We start from the raw sequence: 9,332 nt of genomic DNA on the forward strand, positions 1-9,332 counted from the left end.
ATGGCACTACATTAGACACCTAATTGCAGTTACTTTCAATATAGCTGCTTTCACCACAGACTGTAACTCTTTACAATTACTGTAACCTTCCCAGAAAAGTAACTCCATTGTAACTTTTAGATACACTGTACCACCCAGGACATACTTGTACATGCTTGTACCACCCAGGACTGCTTCAGCACAGACGCCTTCAGAGGTTTACCACATACCGTACCATACTGGATGGTAAAAGGAATGAGAAAGGGCACAGAAGAAGGAAGTCAGTATTTACCTGATCCTGTCCATTCCTAAGCGTACCATTGAGAAAGCCGTGTGTGAAGGGACCAAGTAATACTGGAGTGGTTAGAAGGAAACAAAAACACACAGTTAAGAAAACAGTTAGGCTATCTGCAAAACACACACATATGCCAGTAAGAAGTAGAGGCATTATAGATACAGTTAAGAAAAGAATAGCATGCACAACATGCAAGTGGCTAACACGTGACTCACTAAAAATAAAATTTGAAATTCACAGAGCCGGAAAGTGAAATGTAGTCGTGCTGCATGGCATCAATGAGGGGAAAAACAGAACAGAACAGAGGGGCAGTGTCAAAGGAGTAAGGACCGGTACATTTCCCAATAATACACCACAGATCCTGCTGTGGAATATGTACCAATTTCAAGAAACAAAATGAGACATATTGCGCAGAGCATCACTTAACCTTCTATGGTTAAGCCAGCAATGCACAAAAATGGGAGACGTTTGAGTTTTTGCTGGAGTTTGTGCCAAAAAATATAACAGCCGATACAAAATACCCCAGTGTTACGATAACCTATCCGTCATCGGCACCTGTATTCCGCATGTTTTCAATGAAAGCTTTCGGTCCGTCAACACTGCTACATAACAATGAAAAATCAACACAGCACACAAAATGTCATCGTAATGTTTAAAACGTGCATGGCATGTATGCACAGTTCTGGCACTTTTCATTGTATTGTTGCAAGGCATGCCTCAAGTATGCAACACGCTTTGAAACATTGAAGATCTGGTGGCATTAGAGGCATGAAAGTCATGGCAAGACATATGAGATGGTTGTCACTATGCGCACATGTTACTGCTTTTGCAAAATTCCCTACAGCTCTTACAGTGTTGTCTCATAGGGACAGAATGTATTTGTACACACAAACAGGGCACTTCTCAGGATCCCACTGGAAAACAAAGTGTTGCAAGAAGATAGAACAAAAAATTCGAAGTAGGAGTTTTCAATCACTAAACAGAAGCATGCAAAACGTGGAGAGATACAACTACAGCTGGTCATTTTTGAAGTGCTTTCTTAGCTACAGAAAATTACGGTTGTTAAGGAAGGCTACAGTGATGAGCTGGGATTATGCGCATGTTGCTTGAAAGCACGGATACTGTGCTAATATTCATTCTTCGCTTGGACTTTGATCATTAAAGATCTTCACCATAGTTATCCGTCTCTCTCTGGTTCTTCCTCTACAACAGTATTTTTGTCACTTGTCCTCGCTTTACAGTGCAGGATGTAGCATACGTTGTGAACACGATCCTTATACCCCTTATCCCCGGATCGCCTTATACCCGCAGTGGCAGGTATAAGGGGGATGCGGGTTAGGTGATTGCCTCCATCCCACCCCCGAAATCATCACGTTAAGCATTAAGTTTCCCCTCTCCCCACCCCTGCTACACGCTTCAACAAAGCAACATCACCCCCACACCCCTACCCCAAGTGAGGGTCTGGATCTGCCCCTGATCACACGTTACCTTAGTCCTTAACTTTTTAAACACCCCACAGCACCCTTTCGCAGTGCAATAAAGAGAAATACTGTACACCCCCGTGACGAGAAGCATAGCCTCTATACAGTTTCTGAAGAAGCAGCAACAAAAGTTAGAGTCTACACTTCACACATAGCTCTGAGCGCACATACGGGATGGAGTTACTGTCATGCACATAAGAACTGAACACACACCATTTCGAGAATTGCATTACAAGCGGAGCCTCACGTTTCTGGCTTGACCAGAACATGAGGAAAAATTGTGTTTGAATGCTTCAAACCCCACACCTTTGCACAGATTCGCGATACCCCATCTTGTATGCAGTTCACAAAATTTTGTACAGACGATGTAGCTTTACTGCTATGACAGTTCAAAACATGAATGTAGTTGAACAAACGTGGCTCTGCCTCAAAATTGAGCTATGACAAAAAAAAAAGCATTTGATTACAGGGTCGTCTGTAAATCAATCTGAACAGTGCACCAGCGACAAGTGCACATGACTTTAATCATGTTATCTGGTACAGTTTCTGGTTATATTCTCATCTCGTCTTCCTATATTAACTCTATGCATCCATTAGATGGGACAGACATTAATAAATGTAACACTATTGAACAGATCAAGAACCTGGTTATGCGGCACGTTTGTAAACCATGTCTGCTTGGAACTTAAAAAGTCTAGGTCACCATTTTGAGTCTTCGAGATAAAACAGGACAAGTGTTTGCATGTTTGCATGGCGAGCATCAACAATTACAATTAAGCACCTAACTCATAAGTTATGAAAGTACAAAGAAACATATTATTGCTAAAACTAGGATCTACCAGTGTGAACACTCTGCCTGCTATAAAAATGGCTACAAACTGACAACAGACAGGAGTGGGATCAGATCTTAAGTTGTCGATGTCTCTGTAGAAACTGTCAATGCATCACTTCTCGCATGATTTACCATGAGCTCCACCACGAAGGACAATTGCTACATTTATCAGAAACCCCAGCCAACTATAAAGGTTTTCACGTGCTGTTGGGCAACATTTGGGGTGCGTCAACTTAAAAAATAATGGTAACACTTGCTACGTGCGAGTTCAGGATGTGCTGTATCGCACCACGCGGCTGCCGTATTTCAGATTCACTCCTGTAAACTGAATGGACCCCCCGTGTACATACATGGACCAACAAACACAAAGGCTTTGTTCCTGTAAATCTGAAGTGAACATTTGCATAAATTGTCACCAGAACTGCTGTCAGTATTTACAGGTTGCCTATCTTTTTGATGTTGTAGAGGTTTACAGAACTTTATGATCACGATGAGCTCGACAACAAAAGGTCAACTAAACAAACGCGTATTTCCGTGCACATTTGCTGACCTTTTAAGATGCACAGCACCTACTCGTAACCTTCACCTGCTCTCCACATCATCCTTGTAGCTGGGAGAGCGGGCCTATGCAGTTATTCTCATTATTTGTTTCCTCCACCTCTCTGTTAAAGTGACACCCAGCCAATCATCTTCTCTCTTCCTCTTTGTCCATTGTAATGTCAAGGACGTTTTCAAGTTGTCAGATAATTACAGCAGGTTTGATCACCGTTATTGTTCCTTAATCTGTGATCAGTCAACGAAACGCAGGGCAAACTACTACTTCTACCGCGATTAACTCTGACACGCAGCCATACGTCGCAGGGTCAATTCCTCTTCCTACAAAGAAAAACGAGATTGCAGAGGCGAAAAGGTACCAAACCCTGAAGACATTATGCAAATTCATTGAGCGGAGAAGTAGGGCAAGCTTGCCGCAGTGCATACATACTAATGCTAATGTGATAAGGAAGCTGCTTGCAGTGTGGGAACACGAGCTATAGGCATCGCTGCTGCTATGCGGTGTTATCATTACGCAGGAAAGCGGGCCCTGCTGTTAGGTGTTGCACATGAGTGCATGACCAAAAGTTGTCATGAGAGGACAACGAAGAAAAAATGGCCCTCATGCATGCAGGAAATTTGCTAAAACAGATCCATTCAAATAAAAGCAACATGTCATAGGTGCGCACAAAATAAATACGGTATTGTGCTTTTATTATTGTGGCCACGGATTTAAATAAAAGTATTTTGATATTCACTAAAATTTAACGGCATTCGAAAACGTACACAAAAAAGTTTTTGTGGGCATACGAGACACTTTGTTCAATAACACTGATTCAGATGGTAGCGGGAGCAGTAGTTGGATACTTCAGTGTGGTTCAGATAAGGATTTCAATGACAATGCTGACGAGGCTGTTAGTCCGCAGCCTACAAAGACTGCACTGATTCATGTGTACATGTTCACAAAAATGTGCACTAATACTTAAGAGCAATGCACACTGCAGGGTGCATTTTTCATTCACAAGGCAGTCGAGAGTCCTTGTTTTCTTTGGTTGTCTTCCTCCACCTTTCTTTTTATTCCAGTCACAAGGAGGCATTTTCTCAAGAAATCGGAACTGAATGAAAGTAGTGAAAAAACTGGATGTAATGTCAGACGAGTTGCATAATGCATTGATGGATGAATGTGGATGCTGCTTCTCTTCCACCTAATAGTTCCATTCTTCACGATCAAAGTCAAGATACGTATTTCTTGCTAAGACATGACTGACAGTTGATAGGCATGCGTGCAAGCTCGCAAGCTGAGTGGAGCAGCACCATTACTTAATGAGCTGACGATATTGTTACAAAGTGCTAAGGTACACCGCTTCGTCAGTGGGAACCGTGCTAGCAGATTAAGTTCCGCGAGAATATGGATTTTGTTCTGCTTTTGATCAGATCGTTGTTGATCAATTAATTTAATTTTGAGGGATTCTGACAGTTAACCCAAAATTCAATGAAGACAGGTACCACACGATTCTCCACACAATGATGAGTCCTGCAGCGGAGTAAAAGTAAAACTGACATCAGGCATTCCTGGCAGTGTACGTCAACCAAGAGAAGTCACCTGGTCTAAAGAACCACCAGGGGTAACTGAAGGCTCATGAATGGGACCACATGTGCCATACAAGCCAGTTTGTGGATTAATGTTACCACACAAGGGCACTTGAGCAACAAGCACGAGTCGCATAATATCCCTCGCATTGCAGGTCATGTCTGAACAACTTGCACCATGCTTCAAAATCGTTAGTTTCATCAATTCGAGTTTCATCCTACCACTTTGGGATCAGCGAGAGGACACAGCCACAACCCCATGGCCAGTGCCACGAACGCACTGCCTCTTTAAAGCAGTTACGTATTGGGCTGCTTTCATCTTCCTTGAAATTATCTGTTTCTTTATTTTTCATTTTGTGTTTCACCAGCAGCTGCATAGCTCGTCAGTAACTTATCTGAGGAACAGGTGTGATATGAGATATGCTGAGGTGAAGGGTTGGCTGTGAGAGAAGTCGTTACATGCGGGAAGCAAGTGGTTATGAAATACAAAGGAGGAGGTAACCTCTTTTTTTGTTTTATTTTCTGAACTTTAAAATGACTGCTCGCTGATGGATGATGTGCAAGCCTGACAAGTCGTTAGAAGGGGGAGTGGGGGTTCTAATGGGATCACAAGCTGTGTCAAGCACAGAGGAGCCAAGTTGACTTCTAATACTTTTCTGTAGAACTGATTTGCCTTCGTAAATGAACAATAAATTAAATAGCAGTTGCCCATACTTCAATAACACAGCAACATTTTGACCTAGTACTTCGTGAGTACTGCATCATATTATTTTTTTTTTTTTTTTCATTTTCATGCAAGTTGTTATGATTTTGAAATCTTGTGCTTTTTTTTTTGGTTCTGTGCCTGTAGAAGAACACACACTTTAAAATGAAGGTTTAAAATGCAGCTAATAGAAGTCTGCCATCAAATTGAGTTACTTCAGGTACTATGTAAGGGCTTGATTCTTTGATGCACATGTGTGCACCAACAAGTTTGCAACAGGATTATAAAAAATCCGATCAGCTACCAGACATGTTTCGACAAATTGTATTCAGAAGCCCAAGCCTGACTGCCTCATCTAAAACAAAAACTAATCCCCAATGAAAGCATTCATAAAGGAACCATGCTCAGCAAATGCAAATACATAATATCAGAAAAAGTAGCAACATAATAGAGTTGACTACAGATAATCAAGATCTGAGTGAGGTTCACATTGTTTTGTGTTGTAAGCCTTTAATTTACTGAGAATGGCAACCACACTCACTAGCGAGATTTCCCTCTCTCTCCCAAGTTCATGCATTACCTAAAAATGCAGTCACTCGAAAAAGAGAGAAAGCAGAACAAGTTAACGAAGTTCTTGTGGTATTCAACTGCAGCACTACAATGCCGTAATGCCTGGTCACCTGTGCAATAATTGAAGATTTGCCACATCGTATAATTCCTGTGCAGTCAGAATTGTTCAGGTTCTATCAGTCTTCAATCGTAAAATGTGCACAGTAGGGAATGTGGAAAAAGTGTGCAGTTTCAAACGATACATCCTGAGCAGTGCTAACAACAGTTAGCGAAATAACTGAATAGTGACGCAGTACGGCTGACATTTTAGCGGATTAAGATGCCATCGGTTCCAAAGCTGCCAGCTGCAACAAATGGGGTCAAAGGGTTTGAGAAACCATCTCGAACAGCAAGTGTTAAATGGAGTTTTGTAACAGTATAGTCCATATACTCAATGTGCAAAGCCATACTTGTCTCCGGACCACGCCACTTTTGTAACAACATTTGCAAAAAATGTGTTCTCCAAAGCTCGACTGGCAGAACGATACGAAATGGTGAATTTTCCTGCGGGGGAGCAGGCAGTTACAATACGAACACTTACGTGTTACACCTTCCTATGAAGAGCTGCAGGGGTGACATTCAACGATAACAGATGATAATGGATAATACATATCATATTTGTAGAGACTGAGGGAGAGGGTCAAGGTTCCTCCCTCGCAGTGCCAGATTTTCGGTGTGTATAGTATTTTCCCACAGATGCTACGTAAAACTACTACTTCACAGAGCACCTGCAGACGGCAGGACATTTGCTCCTCTAACAGTAGGCTTTTATCGAGGGTCAATAATATCAGCCGGTTATAATCCTACACTTTATTTTTATCTCGTCATGGGCTTCTCAGGAAGCCGCAGCATGATAACTTTACCTGCTTACTAGTTTGCCGGTTACTGCACTCTGACGTCCTTCTCAAATTCAAGATAAGCCATTCATGCTTAACACTACTACTGCTATAAATATGTGGATATCACAAACTGTACTGCTGTCCTTGCACTGGTCCAGTTAACAACAAGTGTACACAGGACGGAGTTTGTATAATTGCCCCAGGCAAAACAAAATAAAAGCTTGCTTCTCATGCACATAGACAAGTGTGATACTCAGACAAGTCACACGCAACCAGACTGCCAGCTAAAACTTTCTACGTGAACAGTAATAAATTAAATGCGGAATACCAACTCCAGGCCGTACCATCTACAGAGAGCTCGACATGCAGAGAACATTGAAATACTGTGAAGCCCTTTATGTTTGCGTGCCCCAAATTTTCACAAATTTCACAACTAGAAAACTTTGCAAATTTGAAGGAAATTTTAAATAACAGTTTCGATTGGGAATTGGCACTTCAAAAGTCCGCAATCACAAACGTTATTTTCACAGCTGGTTGCACAAGTTGCTGGTGAGCCTTTGAACCCACTTTGCTGCACGAGCATGTGCAATTCTGCTTTTATCAAATGCGGTAGGGCAACCTCGGGCTTATCGCAAAGCAAACCAAACAATCAACGAAAACTTCAAGCACTCAGAATTGGTTGAATTTAATTATTACGAATATGCACCCTGTGCCCGATTTGCAAAAAATTGAAGGGTTCTACTATGATATTAAAGAGATGGTGTGGGCTGGGCTGGTTGGAACAATAAAGAAGACGACACGACACAGCACGGGTGTCATGTTGTCTGCTTTACTGTTCTGTTTTTTTAACGTTTCCAAGTACTGGGTTGTTTTTTAGATTTTTACCAAGTATGAAGGGTTTTAATCGAAACATTTTAATGCACACTTGCAGCAAATGGCAACTACCTGCAACCAAAACAGGCAGTGACAGAAGTGTTTGCACTGCAGTTTTATCAGCGAAACCGACATCTAAAGGACCCCAATCTTTGTGCTTTCTGCGGCCGCAACTTGTCATTTTGTTCGCCGTCACCACATATTCAATTCTACTAGGCAAGTCTCTTTGGCGAACCTGAACCTGACGAGCCTGTGCTTATCCCTCGCGACAAACAAACGCATCAGTTCTTTTTACTGCCATTCCCCAGAAATTGCTGGCGTCCGTTCGGCATCAGTCGATCGTCGGAAATAACACCAGGATCGGACGAGAGAATGCTGACGTTCTTGATCTGCCAGACTACCGCCTCTCCCAGCAACAGATGCTCGGTTACTGTTGCATCGATACTTTATTTTTTCCACGAGTTTGCCAAGGCGTCCGAGAGAAAGAGCGCAAAGTTCGGGGTGCGAGGCACGTCAAGTGTCACGCTGCACAAAGCTTCGCTTCCGGTTAATTTTCATTCGAATCTGCGGTCGAACGGGCAAGGGCAGTAACCAACTTAATGCGTCGGGTCAAAAGGCAGCGCTGCCCACGTACAACACCCTGAAACACGAACTCCCCAAATTCATTTTCCTTTTCTTCGCACGATCATCGAACGAACTGTAGGTGAGCAACATCTGCCTCAAGAAAAAACAAAGGCTTGCGCAGTCTTGCACACATTAAGCCTAACCACCCAAATACACACAACGCTATGCTGCGCGTGCTCCAAGCTAAAAATGCCTTTGCAATGCTGTCATCTCTTTTCTCGTGCAGGGGATGTACGGCCGCATTTGATTATATCGCGAGGAATTGAATTAGCGACGTAGTTAAATCATGAAAGACACACCCAACGGTTGTTTCTCTGGGAGGGAGGGATATGGATGGTGTCTTCCCAAACCATTTTCAGAAGTAGTCAGGTGAAACACCCAAGATTCCACCAAAATAGTTCGGGAGAAGTGGCCATGACAAGCGCATTCTGTCTCAAGGAGGCACAACATCACATCAGTCGCTCAGTGATTGGTCTCAATTGAGTTACCGCAGCGTACTAAGCTGATCAAACATTTGCTTTACATCAGATACGTTGCGAATTGTGTCAATTTCACGAACCTTTCGTGCAGACCAGAAGCAGGTATATCCATCCTTTGTCAATCAAATACAGTCACATAATCCGGTACCACACAGAACGTCAACAAAAATAAAGTTCCGATAAACAACGATTCCACAAGCCATCAAGACTAATATGGCTGACGTACATGATGAGCGAAATGCATTCTGGGTGGTTGGAAGATACAGGAGAGGAGGAGCAAACGATCTATGAGCAACCGCATACGCCATGCTTATTGAGGGCGTTTTAAACGTGCTGCCCGAGCAGCCGGCGCGCAGATTTTTTTCTTACTGAAGCAAAGCCACTCGCAACAAGGAAGCCATTGTGTCTGTTGTCCCGCAATAGCAATTAAGGTGTTCAAAGAAGTTCAACAGTGCCCAAAGCGTCTACTGCTGTACGATACCAGTTGCGAAGAG

General features: G+C 42.7%; 1 protein-coding gene across 3 annotated transcripts in view; it reads right to left on the reverse strand.

Annotated features, from left to right (window-relative positions):
- Nucleotides 1–9,073, reverse strand: part of LOC135385494 (rho guanine nucleotide exchange factor 11-like) — a 197,182-nt gene extending 188,109 nt beyond the window's left edge. For 2 of the 3 annotated variants that reach the window (XM_064614838.1, XM_064614836.1), the window contains exon 1: nucleotides 8,919–9,073. In XM_064614838.1, coding sequence (XP_064470908.1) covers nucleotides 8,919–8,950 — 32 coding nt within the window. In that variant the 5' untranslated portion in view covers nucleotides 8,951–9,073. Of the gene's footprint in view, nucleotides 1–271; nucleotides 334–8,918 lie in introns of all 3 variants that reach the window. The other variant, XM_064614837.1, reaches the window with a different exon arrangement.
- Nucleotides 9,074–9,332: the final 259 nt, after the last annotated feature.

The sequence above is a fragment of the Ornithodoros turicata genome, chromosome 2, assembly GCF_037126465.1.
Source record: "Ornithodoros turicata isolate Travis chromosome 2, ASM3712646v1, whole genome shotgun sequence".
Taxonomy (NCBI): Eukaryota; Metazoa; Arthropoda; class Arachnida; order Ixodida; family Argasidae; genus Ornithodoros; species Ornithodoros turicata.